Source organism: Apodemus sylvaticus, chromosome 20, assembly GCF_947179515.1.
Source record: "Apodemus sylvaticus chromosome 20, mApoSyl1.1, whole genome shotgun sequence".
NCBI classification, from domain to species: Eukaryota; Metazoa; Chordata; class Mammalia; order Rodentia; family Muridae; genus Apodemus; species Apodemus sylvaticus.
The window spans coordinates 47804468-47820738 of NC_067491.1; the positions used below are offsets into that span (position 1 = coordinate 47804468).

Sequence of the window (16271 nt, forward strand, 5' to 3'; positions counted from 1 at the left end):
AAGCAGGCAATGTATCTTGGGGGCCAGCCTGCAATGAGCCTGATCGTGTTCTTAGGGCAGGTAGAGCTTGTGTCCATTGTGAGTGTCAGCATTGGCTGGAGAATGATACATACGGCTCCGGTGTGTACATGGGCTTCGAGCCATGCCTGATGTACTGTGTGCAGTGGAAGACTCGGAAGGCCAGGCCACCCAAGAAATCTCGAGATGACAGTAATCCAGCAACAGGTCGGAGACGGAAACCAGTACAAGCTAGAAAGCAGAGAAAAAAAAAAACCATAAAACTCAAGGCTTATCATAAGCGTTTCACAACCTGTGGGTTATGACCCTCACGGGGGTTGCACCTTAGATATACCCTGCATATTGAAGGAATCAAATGTTACGATTCATAATTCTAGCCAAATTGCAGTTATGATGTAGCAACAGTGTAATTTTATGGTTGGGGGGGGGATCACCACAAGATGAGGGACGGCATTACAGAGTTGCAGCATTAGGAAAGTGGAGGATCGTAAGCCTTACAGAAAATCCTGAGAGGATGCAAGCCCCCTTGTCAAGAATCAATACCCAAGATCGTGAGCTTTGCTAAGAGAGACTTGGTTTCTGGTCTCTGCCTCCTTGACTGCTTTGGGTCACGTAACCTCACATTATTGAGCCTCAGTTTTCTCCCAAGCAAAATGTCTCTTGGCACTACTGAGGGATGTCGTAAACATCAAAACAATAATGACTAAAAGTTACGTAGCAGAGACTAGTCCATTGCAACCATCCAAGTAAATTTCTCTTTGGTTAGTGTTAATTAGGACCAAACACTTTTCTACTATTTCACATGTTCTCTGAGTAGCAAGGAGATGTATGATCAACATCAGGAGTAGAGCATACTACAGACATTTCCACCTTCTCTGTCATGTCACACACAGGCCATCCTGGGAGGAGAAATATTCTGTCTGACTGGTGCAACAGGGAAGAGAAACTTGCATTCAATTTCTCTCTCTCCCTCTCCTTCCCCCTCTCCCCCTCCCCCTCTCCTACTCTTCCCTTTTCCCCTTCTCCCCTTCTGTCTTTCCCTCCCCCTCTCCTCCTCTCTTCCTCTCCCCTTCCCCTTCTCTCTCTCCCTCCCTCTCTCCCTCTCTGTGTTCCTCCCTCTCACTCTCCCTCCCCTTCCTCTCCCTCTGTCTCTCCCTTTCTTCTTTCCCCTTCCCCTTTCCCCTCCCTCTTCCTCTCCTTTGCCTTTTCCCTCTCCCTCCCCCTTCTCCTATCCACAATACAGTGCATTCTGGTTTCTCTTAGTTTTACAGCACAGGATGCACTGATAACTGGTAGGTGTTTCCCTAGTCAAGAGCTAGAGTACTGGAATGTTTGTGAGCACACATCTACACCACACCCTCTAAATAGCTTTTCTTTAAAGCTACCAATTCATAACCATCCTCCACTTCCTATATCTGCTTCTTGGTCTACTCTAGAGTGGAACTAGAATAGTGGCATTGCAAATGACAATGGCTAACACCACATACTACATAACATATGCCAGGCACAGCTCTAAGCATTTTGCACAAGCTATATAACTTCCCAACTGCTAGCATGGATGTTTTATCATTCTTACTACTGGCCACAGCCTTAGGGTTAAAGATGCAGACTGTCTTTAGGACCTGCTCTCTCTCTCTCTCCTGCCACTGTACATTCACTGTTAGTTACTGTTTGAACATTTGCTCCTTGCTCTATCCTAGAAGTGGAAAAGACCTCAAAGATCATCACCTCATCCAATCTGTTCCCATCCTCACCCCCCTCCCTGCCATATAGTTTTCTGGTCCATTTCCTATCTATTCATGGTTCTGATGTATAGAAAAAATCTTCCCTTCAATAGGACTGTGGTCTGTCTCCCTACCTCTCCTTATTCAGTAGCATAGTAGGTGTTCAATCCAAATTAGTCAACTATTTGGGTTTTGCTGAATAAGCATCAGGAAGAAAGCCATACTCCTCTCCCCCTGGGAAGGCTACGCTGAAGCCCATCACTCAGATAATGCTCCACTGGGCATCTCACATCACCCCTAACCCCAGACTCACAGAACACTGACGTCGGATCCAGTTCTGTGCCCAGTGCTCTCATGCAAAATCTCAGTCTATTTGCAATTTCCCTATAAGGGATGACAATAGGGCGACTGTGTCTATTTGACAGATGACAACATGAAGACAGCTTTATTACACAAGCAGAAAAGGTCAAAGGCAGGATCGGTCCAGATGCATAGACTCAGAGTGAGGGACTCTTGGCACTGGCCCACTGAGAGCATACTTTTTCCTTGAGCTGACGTTGCAGTCATTTCCTAACAGTGAGCTGTAGAGTGAACACTAGACAAGGCACCTTGGGCTTTGAATATGAAAAAGCTTCTTTCAGAGGCATACAGTAAATATATATATATATATATAAATATATATATATATATATATGTATATATATACACTCGACATTCTTGCATAGATGGAAGATTGATAATGGAGGGGAAAGGGAAGGCAGTAGACAAGACAGCTGGGTTCTTCCTGGGAGACTTCATCCTGCACCGCACGCCTCACAACAGCCTCTATTTTCCCCCTCCCCCGCCCTCCACTGTCTGCCAGGTTTTGACCCTGATGCGGACTTACTCTGCAGAAACTGAGAAACATCTTCCAGCTGTGGAATGTTGTCTTCACGGAAACCGCAGTACTTTTCCAGAAGTGGGAAAATATGGTTGTGCTCGTAGCAGGCGTGTGTTTTATACAAGGCCTTCAGAGTCCTGAACACCGTTCCCCAGGTCTTCTTCTCCTCCTCTGTGTATTCCACTCGGGGGATGGGCTGCCCACTAGAATACAGGCATGGAGAAGGTGTCATCAGCAGGGAAGGGTCAGGGCACATGATGTGGTGAGGTCAGCACAGGGAGTCAGGGCCCCAGAATTTGTGAGATGCTGTCAGTGACCAGCACGGACTTCCAGCATAGTTTGAAAGACAAATGTTTCATAGGAAACCTTATTGTGTTGGTTTCCCCACGGAAACATAGTTTGGTTGAGGATTTGATATCATTTTTGGAAGTCATCTGGCCTTTCTGCTCTTCTCAGAGCCTAAGCCAATGGTTCTTAACCTTCTTAAGTCTACAGACCTTTTACACAGTTCCTCATGATGTGGTGATCCCCCCAACCATAAAATTATTTTCATTGCTACTTCATAACTATAAATTGGCTACTGTTATGAATTCTAATGTAAATATCTGAGATGAGGGATGTCTTATATGTGACCCCTGAGAAAAGATCACTTGACCCCAAAAGGGCCGTGACCCACAAGTTGAGAACCATTGTTCTAGACTGTTTGTTCAAGATAGGAACTTATTTTCAGGGGCTAAGCAGGTGGCCCATGTGTGGATCACATTGTCCAGGGCAGTAGGAAGACTGGGAGCAGAGAGGACTGGACAATGCATCTTCTTTCCAAGCAAAGATACTTAAGTTCAGTGAAAACACTATTGCATTATATCCATGAAAGCAATCAACTCTAGCTAACCTGGATTTAATAGACGCGCGCACGTGTGTGTGTGTGTGTGTGTGTGTGTGTGTGTGTGTGTGTTTTAACAACTTGTCTGGGGAGTTTGCAGTTGCTGAGTTTGCTACTTCTGGACCTGGGAAATTATGAAGTTGTTAAAAATTAGGCTAGGGTTCTACTGTGAATAAATCTACATACCTTAAGGTGTGTGTGTGTGTGTGTGTGTGTGCATGTGTGTGTGTGAGAGAGAGAGAGAAACAGACACACACACACACACACACAGAGGGAGATGCTGTGTGTCATAAGTACAGAGATTTGTCAAGTAGCAAAGTTCTGGACCAAAAGTCTGACACTTATAAATATGGGGATGGGGGAACAGAATGAGCAAGCCCATGCTAAGATAAGTTTGTATATGCCAAAGCATCTACCTGAGACCCCTGTCCCACTGTCCTGAATGCCCTGAGAGGGACTGTCAAGGTCCGAGTGGATCTTAACAAGCTCCCTAGGTGACTGACGCAAGCTGTAGTTTAAGATCCATTAGTCTGGAAGCTTCTAGGCTGTGTCCTGAAACAATGAAAACCAAACAAAGCCTGCCGTCCCGGGCCAGCGATTGCTCCCTGGGCTGCAGGCCTGTTCCTCTCACTAGGGACACAGAGTCTGGGACAAAGTGGGACTGTTTACCTTGGAACTGTGGATCTGGTTCCAAACTAGGCTCCTCCTGAACTTTCAAACTTGAACCTCATCCAAGGACATTAGAGCAAAGACTATTATTTTCTAGAGAAAGGTGGGCAGGGACTGGGGAGGAAAGACAGATTGTTGACTGAGAAATAAAAAAAAGGTCTCAGGCTCAGAGGATCTTCTGGTTACCCGGGAAAGACCGCAAAACCGTGTCAGGCGAATGTTTGCCTAAGACTGTACCATACTCCAGGGTTAAGTAGTGAAGGAAGAAAAGAAAGAGGCTTTGGATGTAATCTCAGGTAATTTAGTAAACTTCTATGAGCCTTAGTCCTGCACTTGACAAGTATTCTTAGTGTGAATGTTTGTATGCATGAAGTAATATATGTAGGTATATATCTGAATATATTACTTTATGTGTGTGTATATATATGTATATGTATACATACACACACACATACACACACACAAATTTGTGATTATATTCCTGATATTGGAACTTCAGTAACACCTTGTTATTAAAATAACTAGTTCTCATTACAAAGATAGGGATTGATGGGACCAGTGGCATAGCTCTGTGGTTAAGGGGACTTGCTACCAAGTCTACCCGGAACCTACATGGCAGAGAAAGCTGAGATTCATACAGTTCCACACATGAGTCATAGCAGGTATACACACACACACACACACACACACACACACACACACACCAATAATTAATTAATTAATTAATTAATGTAAAAACAAAGACAAGAAAGACAACTGGTACTTCTGCTGTGACAAATTTCCATAAGCAGTGACATTTTGAACATACAGTTCACACTTCCTCTCACACGTCCCAGCTCACACTTCGTCTCCCAGTGACCCAGCGTCTCTCTTCCCCTTCTTGCAACAAAGCACCTCCCACCTCTTTCAATGTGTGGGGTCTGAGAAAGCACACTCAATGCTCCCTCCACATGTGGGACCGTGGTCTGGCTTGTACAGTCACGGAGCTTCTTTATCCTGACCACAGCGATCAGCTGACACATGGGTCCACGTCTCAGAACTGAGACCCAATCTCGGAACCTTAGCACTCCTTGTAGGAAAGGCTTAGGACTTCTGAGTTGGGACATCACGTGGGACCTATCTCTGAGACAGATGAGGCTGAGCCTGAAAACAAGAACAGGTCTAAGAACTTGAGTCAGAAAGGCAGCATGAGGCCCCGAGTTCTGGACCTGCCTAAGCACAGGCTTAATAGACACAGCGGAGATGCTGACAACTGCTAGGTAAATGACTTTATGAAGTTACTTAACTACTTTCACCTTCAGTTTCCTCATCTGAAAAATGAGAACTTATTACAGCACTAAATGCACACACACACACACACACACACACACACACACACACACACACACGCACACACATACACACATCTCAGAGAAGGTAGTGTTCTAGATGTCTCTCCATCCACACATAGGTTTGTGTTCACCACATAAAGCCCTAGCGTTTCCTTATGCCGCTGATGTCCTACCAATGCTGTTAAAGAACTAATACCTCAGCCTCTGGGACAGTTCTAGAGTTTCGTTTTGAGTATATCTTTTTATTTATTCCCTTAACTCAGAAACTGCTGTCTCCAAAACACCAAGTTTCCCAAGTCCCAATTTACATAGTATTCCCTGAGGACTCACAGCAGCAAAGCCATTGTGTTCCCAAACAACACATTTGATATGGCCATTTTCTCTTGGCTAAAATAAGATAGAATTCTGGACAGAGGAAAAAACAATACATCCCATCTGGCAGTTGCCCTACAGAACTGTGTCAAACCAGATAAGTAGAACACAGGAGTGCAGCTGGCCCGAAAGCTCCAGTGATGAGTTACTCCACTGGAGCAAACAACTCTCTTCTTCCTGGTCTAATGTGGAAAAGACCAGAGCCTGTTTCCTTCATGATGGAAGCCTTTCCAATCATTTCAGACACAACAAATAATTAGCTAACAAAGTTGAGCAGAGACCTGGGCTGCAGCACAGTGCATAGTTTGTCTGATCTAGAGGCGACATTTCAAAATGTGTTATTAAGTAGATAGTTTAAACACACACACATATGTACACATACACATATATAGACACACATACAAACATACATACATACATGCATACATACACATGTACACATATACACACATACATACACATGCACACACATACACACACATACACACATGCACATATGTACATATATACATGCATACATGCACATGTACACATATACACACATACATACACATGCACACACATACACATGCACATATGTACACACATGCACATATATACATACATACATACATACATACATACACACACACATACACACATATACACATACATACACACAAATACACACATAGACAGACAAGAGCACACACACAAATCAGGGGGTTCTAGGCCGATGGTTTCCAACCTAGACTGGGGGTTGGGTATGTTCTTTTCTGTTGTCCAAAAGGAAGACTTACTGGCGGTAGCTGTAGGCAATGTCTGCAAACTGCTTCCGTCTCGCCCGGTACACAGGATCTTTAAAGCCCTAAGAGAGAGAAGACACTTGGTGACTCAAGTCTGCAGAGGGAGAGGCCTGGCACCTCCAGCAGTGATCCGAGTGGAAGCCTTTGAGTTATGACAACATGTGTCTCCTTGATGATGTTCTAAAATGAGATCTCTGTAAAACAGAGAGAGGGAGTGGCACAGTCTACCACGCCTTTAGTTCGGGAAATCTCCATGCTGAGATTTCAGTATCTACACATATACTCTGGTCACAAAGAAATGCTCATCTACTCCATTCCTGACTTCTAAACTAACTTGATCAAGCCAAATCAGATGCCTGTGAAGGCATAGATTATTCACACAATTTCTGGCAAGTGTTGTGTTTAGTAATGCCTCCTCATGTCTGTATATGTGTGTGTATATGTGTGTGTTTGTGTGTGTGTGTGTATGTCTCTATGTATGTGTGTGTAAGTGTGCATATGTGTGTATGTCTCTATGTATGTGTGTGTAAATGCACATATGTGTGTATGTGAGTATGTATACATGTGTATGTCTCTATGTATGTGTATGTGCATGTATGTGAGTATGTATATGTGTATGTGCATGTATGTGAGTATGTATGTGTGTGTATGTGTGAGTATGTGTATGTACTTATATGAGTGTGTGTGTGTGTGTGTGTGTGTGTGTATGTGTTGGGATACATGTACATTATGAGGGGTGGAAATTGAGAACATGCTGAATCCAAATATCAACCTTGGGTGTCAATATTCAGGAACCTTCTGCCTTGTTTTATGAGAAAAGCATGTGGCAATGTGCCTAGCTCTTTACATGGATGCTGAGGACGGAACATGGGTCTTCAAGCTTTACATATGTGCTTTCCAAATCAGCGCTCTCCACAGCTTCCGTTTTAAAATAATCACCACTCTAGAAACTAGCATGGAGTCTCCTCTTCATTCCTTGGTAGACAGATGAATATGTGTTTACTGCTATGGTAATTTTGTTTTGCATTTTAATCTCTTGAAATAGGGTGTCTCTGGGCAGACCTCAGTTCTCTTGCCTCAGCCTCCCAGAAGTGCTAGGAAAATGTCATTCTCCACCTTTTGGTACAAGCCTGTCAGGTTGATCAGTAAGCATGTTCTTCCAGAGTCAACAGAGTCCCCGGAAGTAGAACCAGAAAGGACGCTGTGCCCCTCCCACTTCCTGCTCCTTTTATGACCCTTCAGTACTTGTGAATCTTTCTGACCTGGCAGGCGCCCCACTGACTGAGCAAACCACCCTAGACCGAGGGATGGCAGTGTCTTCTCGGAGACGGACTGGAAGGCCGACTTCCCAGTCCTGCCAAGCAGCACAATTCCGAGCGTGAAGCGGCCAAGTGTGTCTCTGAATGTTTAGGGTGGAGTGGGCCCATCATGAGTGGGAAGTGTCCCAATAGATGAGAAGAGTGTTTTATGGAATTGTTCACTGTGGACTGGGTTGTGGTGAGACTCGAGACTGGTCCATCGCCATAGAACTCTTCTTTGTTCCTTGCAAACATTTCCCGGCAATCCCTTTCAGAAATCACTTCAGTTTGCAATTTCTCTGTCTCTCCAGTCCCCCAAACCATAGACTTAGGGACTTGACAACTAAGGCTTTGTATCCTGGGCAGTGTTTAAAGATGCCTTTGAAGAAGATCAATGTTCCCTGACTTTTAAATGTTGCTTTTGCTTTCTTTTCATGACTGGCTGGTTAGGTTTTGCTTGTTTTTTTAAATCAGGGTCAACCAACATTTTCAAAAAATAAAAAAGGAAAGCATTTTATATAAGGAAATTTTAGTTGAGAACCTGAAGCATCGGGGCATAGAAAGAAGAAATGAGAGAGCTAGGAAGAGGGAGGGAGGGATGGAGGGACAATAGGAAAGATGTGGGTAGGGATATTTCTAGGTGTCTACTAGAATACATTTTAAGAAATAATGATAATTTTTAAAAGCCCAGAATGCTTCATACTAGGAAAGTAAAATTATATAGTTATTCCAAACCCACATCCCAATGATAAGAAATGTTCCTCAGTTTAAAGATTCTATGGAATGGGTTGTTACAAAGTACAAGCTGTTGATGTCTCTAAAGCACTGGCTGGATTAAAATCATTAATTACAAATAGGGGCACTGGAGAGATGGCTCAGCGGTTAAGAGCTCTTGCTGCTCTTCCAGAGGATTCCAGAGGTTTCCAGCACTCACAGTGAGATGGCTCACAGATACTTGTAACCCCAGCTCCAGGGGCCACACCCTCTGCTGGGCTCCATTCGCCCTCAAATACTCTGACACAAATGCACACACCTGCGCATAAGTGAAACTAAAATAAAACAAATATTGAATTTTGGAGTTTCTGTTTGTTTGTTTGCTGTCAGTATTTGAGACAGGGTCCTACTCTGTAACTCAGGCTAACTTTTGATCACCATCATGGGTATTGGGGTCATAGGTGCACATAAACCACACATGCTCCAAAAACCTAAGAACTTACAATTAACATAGGGTTCATTTATGCTGATCAATTGTGAGCGTCTTTAGGTATCCTAGGAGGAAAACTAGTTTAATTTCCAAACATCAGCGTGTCATCACAGGGACATCTCAAGTAGACTGAATAAGCATTTATTTATCATATCATCATACTTGAACTCATAATATTAACTTAAATTGAGCAATTGTCATCCCAACTAGACAGTCTTAACAAGATGATAGTATGTGTCCCCTCAAATATAAAAGAAAGATTTTCACAGCAGCGGGAACTCTGAAGAATACCTAGTTTTGTTTTGATATCAGAAGGGTAGACAGTGAAGCCCTATTAGGCTGTCTGCTGAAGGGCCCTGGAGTGCAAAAATAATAAACACATCGATAAATAGATAAATAAATAAATAAATAAATAAATAAATAAATAAATACTAAATGCAACATTTTCATTAAGGTTTTCCATGCCTAACTACACTGGCAAGCTGAGATTTGGTAACTGCACCAGGAAATTAGGGACACAGGAGAAAATACATTTTAACAGAAGAATTTCCATTTCACACTGCCTCCAGGAAGGGGTTGCCCGGGCCTGATTCCCATCCACACTCAACTACGATTCGTCATTAATGTGCCTTGTCTGGATGCTTTAGGGATTTTTCTACCTGTGAAAATAAAAACTCCACGCAAAATGACATATCTAATAGACAGTCCCTGTGTCGAGGGAAATACCTAAGGGAGCAATGCATGGAATACATCTAACCCTAACAAACAGTCCATGGACGCCGTGCGGATAGCGGATAGCCACCAATGCTTTGTGTGTTTTTAAAGTTTCCTGCTGTGAATATGTAAATTTTTTTGTAATAGGGAGGAAGCAAAATAATATTCTAGCTCCATTTCAAATTACTTGAAAATAGAGGCAGGAGATTCAGTCCACGGAGAGCCGTGCATTGCGTGTTTTGGAGAGCCACCATTTGGGAAGGTTCTCCTCTGCTCTTTTCCAGTCCTGAGTCTCTAAACCATTCATCATCACCTGCCAAGAGCTCCCGCCACCCCGATCTCTGTCACTTCCGCTGAGTTCGGCTCACCTCTGCTTAGACTTGGGACCTTGAAACCTATCCTTTCAGGGCCTTGGCTCTCTGGGTTGTCAAGTGGCCATGCCCGTGAGCTGCACTCTAAGCTAAGCTGTGACTGGTGTTGACTGATCGCCCTGCCTCCGTTTAGACTAACAGCAGCCATGTCACTAACACTGCGTGTAGTTTATTTATAATCATCCTGTCTCGGTTGCACTAATAGCAGTGATGCGGGCTGCCCTGCCCGGAACCAAGTGTGTTTCGACAGGAAAACATTGTCAGTGAGGAAGAGGTGAAGGGAAGGGTGTCCGAAGGAGGAGAAAGGAGTCTGTAAGATAAGACATCGTGGCACCATCAGAATCCGTATGCAATCCCTTTTTCTCCCTCAGAAATTTTATTACTTAAGCATATTTGTGACAAGCCTTCTGAGGACTCTTCTAGGCTAACATATCTGGTTCATCATGTTCCCTGTCACTGCTGCAGTTAAAGCTCAGAAGACCTGCCATCTTCAGGACAGCAAGGTTTTCAAGCTGCCCTGCACACTCACTACGAGTGTGGCCTCCTGGTGGTCAGCTTAGGCCAAATGAGATCACTGATCCCACCTGCTTAACAGAGCAACATGGATAGATTACATCACAGGCAGAACACATGTAAAAACATGAGCACAACAGGCTGGATCTGCCCCTCCCCCCATCCCCCCCCCACATATGTAACAGAAGTGCAGCTTGGTCTTTATGCAGGTCCTTCAACAATTGGATCAGGGGCTGCCCCTGACTCTGTTGCCTGCCTGTGGATCCAGTTTCCCTGATTGAGCTGCCTTGTTTGCCTGCAGTAATTTGATTGTTTTTTGGGGGGAAGGATACTGGGGGGGGTCCCCTTCTCAGAGGAGAAGGGGGAGGAGAAGGGGGGAGGATCTTGTGAGGGGGTTCTGGGAGGAGAGGGGGACTGATACTGGGATGTGAAGTGGATAATTAATTAATTAAAATTAACTAATGAATAAAACTAATAAAAATTAATTAATTAATTAATTAATTAATTAATTAATTAATTAAAATGTGAGCCCAGAACAGGCACTCAAAGAATAACATATGTGTGCAAAAAGCCAGAAACATCCTTAGGCCTTTTAAAGGCACCCACAGGGCCAGCCAGATGGCTCAGCATCTTGGGGGATCTTTGCTCCCCCAAGCCTGACCTGAGGTTGGTACCTGGGACCCACATGGAAGGAAAGAAGAGACTCTCAAGCTGTTCTCTGGTCTGCACAGGAGTTCATGAGCACACATGCGCACATACACATACCTCATGCATGAGCACACATTCTATCTTCCTCCCTAATAATTAGAATTTTGGAGATAGGATCTCTCTACCTAGCCCTGGCTGTCTTACAACTCACTATGTAGACCAGGCTGGCCTCAGACTCAGAGATCTGCCTGACTTGATCTCCCAAGTGCTGGAATTAAAATCGTGTAGCACCAAGCACAGCTTATAAATTAATTTTTAAAATAAAAGAGAACAGGTATGTAGCAGAATTTTCCCTGTCCGATCAATTTTAGTATTAATACAACAACAAGCCTGTGATTGGACAGAGAAAAGGGAAGTGGAGCTAAGGTTTGCAGAGACAGACAGAGGAGAGGGAAAGAAAATAGAGGAACGGGACGATCTAGATTCCCGGTGACTTTAAATAGCCACAGGAAGCTATGCATATCATACAAGAAATGGATAATTACGGGACTATTTGTCTTATCTAGGTGGGCAATTTATATCTATATCAATTGGCTCTGAGTAAATTGTGTGGACGTTCTGTGGGATGAGATTTTACTGATATAAATCCGACTTATAAATTGCAAACCTCTAGAGTTTTGATTTTACCGAGTTACTGGGATTTGGGACCGCTGGCCACAAGGGATGGTCATTGTGGTGGCTGGGAATGTGAGCAGAATCTGCCGCAAGAGAACTGCGACCTACCGACCGACCGGTCGCTGCAGGGGCTAGCCTAGAGGCAGGGGCGGGCGGAGAGACCACGGGGCAGAGCGTAGCTGGGTTTAGCGCGGGATGGTGCCACTGTTTTAATATTTCTTGCAACACGGATGTTGAATTTTTGTAAAGAAGAGGAACTGATTGCATTCTATTTGTGGGGCACATAAAATAGTGTAGCCAATGCAGAAAACGGTGTGAGGTCTCTCGAAGCGTGGAAAGCCGAGCTCTCATACTCCCAGGTAAACCCACACGCACACAGTCCCGTGGTAACAGCAGGCAATGCTGGCACCCGAGGAAGAGACAGAGACGGAAGAACAGCTTTCAGGGGCAAGAGATGAGGTTTGCCAGTGGGAAAGAACAGAGATGGTGTGGCGAGGAGCACCTCAGGTAGAGGACACAGCAGGGAAATTCAACACATCCCTTGGGATTCTTACACAAAGCTTATAGTTGCCATCTCACGTTCCCCTGGGCTCTGATGCAACTTCTTTCCCTTCCGCCGTGCAGTTGAGAGACTGATGGGCACGGACGAGATCCCGGTGCCACTTCAGCTCCCTATCCTTACTGCTAGGGAACAAGGCTCACAGATACAACCTCCTGGGAGTCCTCACCTGAAAATGAAGAGTCCGACCCTCCCAGGGTGTCGATTGACTCTAGAATTAACCACATGCAGAGGAGGGGAGTTAGCCTAGTTCCCAGCCCATAATCGAAACAGGTTAACTAGTCAATGCTTGACAAATACTTGTGGAAAAGAAGAGGGGATAAAGTATATGAAGGAGGGAGAGAGAGAGAGACAGAGACAGAGAGACAGAGAGAGACAGACAGAGAGACAGACAGACAGACAGAGAGACAGACAGACAGAGAGGGAAGGAGGGAGGGAGGGAGGGAGGGAGGAAGGGAGGGAGGGAGGGAGGGAGGGAGGGAGGGAGGGAAAATGCAAATAAGGCAGGAAGGACAGAGTGAAGGATGATGGACTGCTGTCCTAATCCATTGAAGCTTTAGGCCGAGTACTTTCACCCTGGATTTCTAGAACAATCCTTTCTTCTCCTCTTTTCACAAAGCGGCTGTTTGGGAGGCTCTGCAGCACAAGGTCACACAGAAACGCATCTTGCCAAGGGCAGGGGGTCAGGGAAGGAAGGGATCATACTGACTGCGAGGGACAGGGAAGAACAGCGGGTCCTTGAAGAAGAACAGCCCCTTCACAGCGAGGCTGGTGTCTGCTTGCAGTTCACACCTTGAGGCCAGGCCTGTGGGGCCTGGTGGCTGCCGGGGAACACCCTCCATTTTGCTCTGTGGTTGGCCCCGGTTCCCAGCATGTGATGAAAGATGGAGGGAACAGAAAGACCCTGGCGCCTCCTCTACAGGGGGACTGTGTACCTGATACACTGCGTTTTTATGATAAAATTCATGACATGGAGAGGTCGGGAAGCCAAAGATGTGGCCTGGGTTGGCAGAGAGAAATGAATTCCGGAGAGTTTTAAGGCCAGCTTTGGCTTTCGAGGGGACACAAGACTAATGGGAAGGACATGTCCCTCTCTCTCTGGCCTGGCCTCTCCCACCCACCCAAATGTCTAGGACTGAGGCCAAGGGGAAGAACAGAGGGTCAAGGCAGGACGTTGGGGGCTGGTGAGAGAAGAAAAGTCCTGATGTGTACACCCTGCAGGTTGAGTCAGGTTGGACTTGCTTTCCTGGGGGAAGAAATCTCCAGAGTTGTTTTTGCTTGCAGGGCGCCCAGCTGAGAGGCAGAGGCTTGTCAGAGTGTTCCAAGGGTGTCCTCTGCCACCTCTAGGCTCCATGACATGGGCTGTGTCATCTCCAGGAAGACAACAGAGAGTCTGTCTTCCCCCAAGCTGGTATTTTTCAAATTGTTTTCAGTTTGGTTCGATTTCGTTTGGTTTGACCTAGTTTTGGTCTGCTCTGTTTTGGTTTGGTTTTAGAGTCTTACTGCATAGGTCAGAATTCAGGAGCCTCCTGCCTGAGGCTCACCAGCACTCACTACCACATATGTCTGTGAGACAGCATACGTCAGGCTTACATAGGATGCCGACAGACATTTCTGTCCTTAAATGTAGGATAATTATTCTAAGGTCACAGCTAAGGTTCAGGAAAGCCATTGTGAGTCCTTATGAAGATGTGAGGCAGAGACTGACACTCCTGTAACAGTGAAGATGAGTTTGAGATTGGCAATGCCTGTGAAGTGACAGCATTGGGTGGGCATATGCACCCTTGGGAACCCGAGTGTAGGGGGACTCTCCCATACATCAATATTATTTTTTAAAAGTCTGAAAATAGTTTTTCTTTCCTGCTTTGAAATCTAAAGGATAGGAGCAATTCACACCTTGTTTCTGTTCAAAAAGTACATCCTCCTCCCTTTTTTTTTTTTTAATTGGAGAACAGGATAAAGAGAAGATTCTGGATAAGTGAAGTTGCCAGATAACTGAAGCCCCACGGCTTTTCTTGTGCATCCCAAGTCTGCTCACAGGGAGTTTGCTACACCGGATGCTCATGCTCTAAAAGGCTACCCCTTGGCTCCCCCGTTTCCTGAGTTTCTGCCACCAGCCAGGCCTGTGTCTTCAACTACCCTGAGCACTGGAGTAATGTCCAAGGACCTAAGGTTCAAATGACAGAGGACGCTGGAGAAGGTACCTGTCATGGCTGGACCTCCGTGGGATGGAAACCTCAACCTGCTTATGGGAAACTGTCTCTGGGAAGAGCAACTGTCTCTTGTTAGCTGCTGGACCACACAAGGTAGTGAGGAGACACTGCGTAGATGCGCACACTCCAGCACCAGCCACACTGACACCTTGTTTGTGTGAACAGTTGCCTGGTTATTAAAGGCCGGAGTCCACTGCCCAGCAGAGAGAAGAGAACCCAAGGTCATCATAACACACTGCCCACCAGAAATGCTGCCAGACCATTCTGAGCTTCGGCTTAGACTGTTCACTTCAAGGACCATTGGCCCAAGAGTAAGGAATAAGAAGATGCCCCCCACTCTCTCTCTCCACGCACACACATACACACACAGACACACACAGAGAGAGACACACACACCCCTAGTGAGAATTCATTGAAAGACAAAACAAAACAATAAAAAAAATGATGCCCTCCGCCACAAGATGCAGGGCACGGTGACCTTCACCACCACTCCTGTGTAAGACTTTTGAAAATCTGACCCAACCCATGCATCAGCCGGCTCTCTCGCTGTCATACCTAAGGTACCACCCACCCATCTCCACCACTGGCCGAACTCTTCAAAGCAGATGTGAGTCTCTCAGTCAAATACCCCACCCCACCCCACCCCACTCCTGCTTCCCTCATATGACTAGAACCTTCTTCTCTACTCTTTGAGGGCCCAATGTCACCTCTCTCCCCGTCCCCTAACAGTGCTTGATTTAAATGTCCATAAAATGTACAAAGGTAGGAAAATAAATACACACAACTGTGTAGGGATAGCATTTTTCTGGCCATTGGCTCACAGTCGTTCTAACAGTAATGACGGAAGAAATGACGACAGTGAGGTCTCATGCTCTTGTTAATCTTCGCTTTCCCAGCCCTGGCATCCGTAGGAGCTTGCTCGGTAAAATTCTCTTAACCAAATAAACAAACATATTTCTCCAAGTGGAAGGTGTAAAGGTGTAGGAGGAGGGGAGAGGAAGAGGAGATGGGGGAAGGTGGAGAGAAGAAGGTCGGGAGACTCTAATCCTCAGAGTCCTGCACTCACTGGGTGGTCCGCATCCAATTCGGCTCCGTAGCTGAGAATCTGATTGGCGAATCTGTCCAGCTCCTGAATGGTCCTTGGAAACCAGGGCACTGTAACACAGAAAAGGCCAAGTCCTGAGTGCAGATTGTAGGACATGTGGCGGGCTGCCTCTCCGAGCCCCAATTCGTCATGTCGATGGTGGTGGTAAACAAGGTTCTGTGTAACTCTTATATTTAAATTCCATTTTCTTGGGAAACTGATTTTAAAACACATCCCAAAGAGGCCACTAGACTTAGACTGAACGTTGGCCTAGGCTGTTCTTTGGGTTCCTCAGAGATTAAAGAATGAGAGGGTCTTCTACCCAGTCCT

General features: G+C 45.4%; 1 protein-coding gene across 1 annotated transcript in view; it reads right to left on the reverse strand.

Annotated features, from left to right (window-relative positions):
• Nucleotides 1-16271, reverse strand: part of Pah (phenylalanine hydroxylase) — a 61690-nt gene that overhangs the window by 13369 nt on the left and 32050 nt on the right. Inside the window, exons 4-7 of the mRNA XM_052165021.1 lie at nt 15924-16012; nt 6657-6724; nt 2629-2825; nt 114-249 (exon numbers count right to left, since the gene is read on the reverse strand). Coding sequence (XP_052020981.1) covers nt 114-249; nt 2629-2825; nt 6657-6724; nt 15924-16012 — 490 coding nt within the window. The remainder of the gene's footprint in view (nt 1-113; nt 250-2628; nt 2826-6656; nt 6725-15923; nt 16013-16271) is intronic.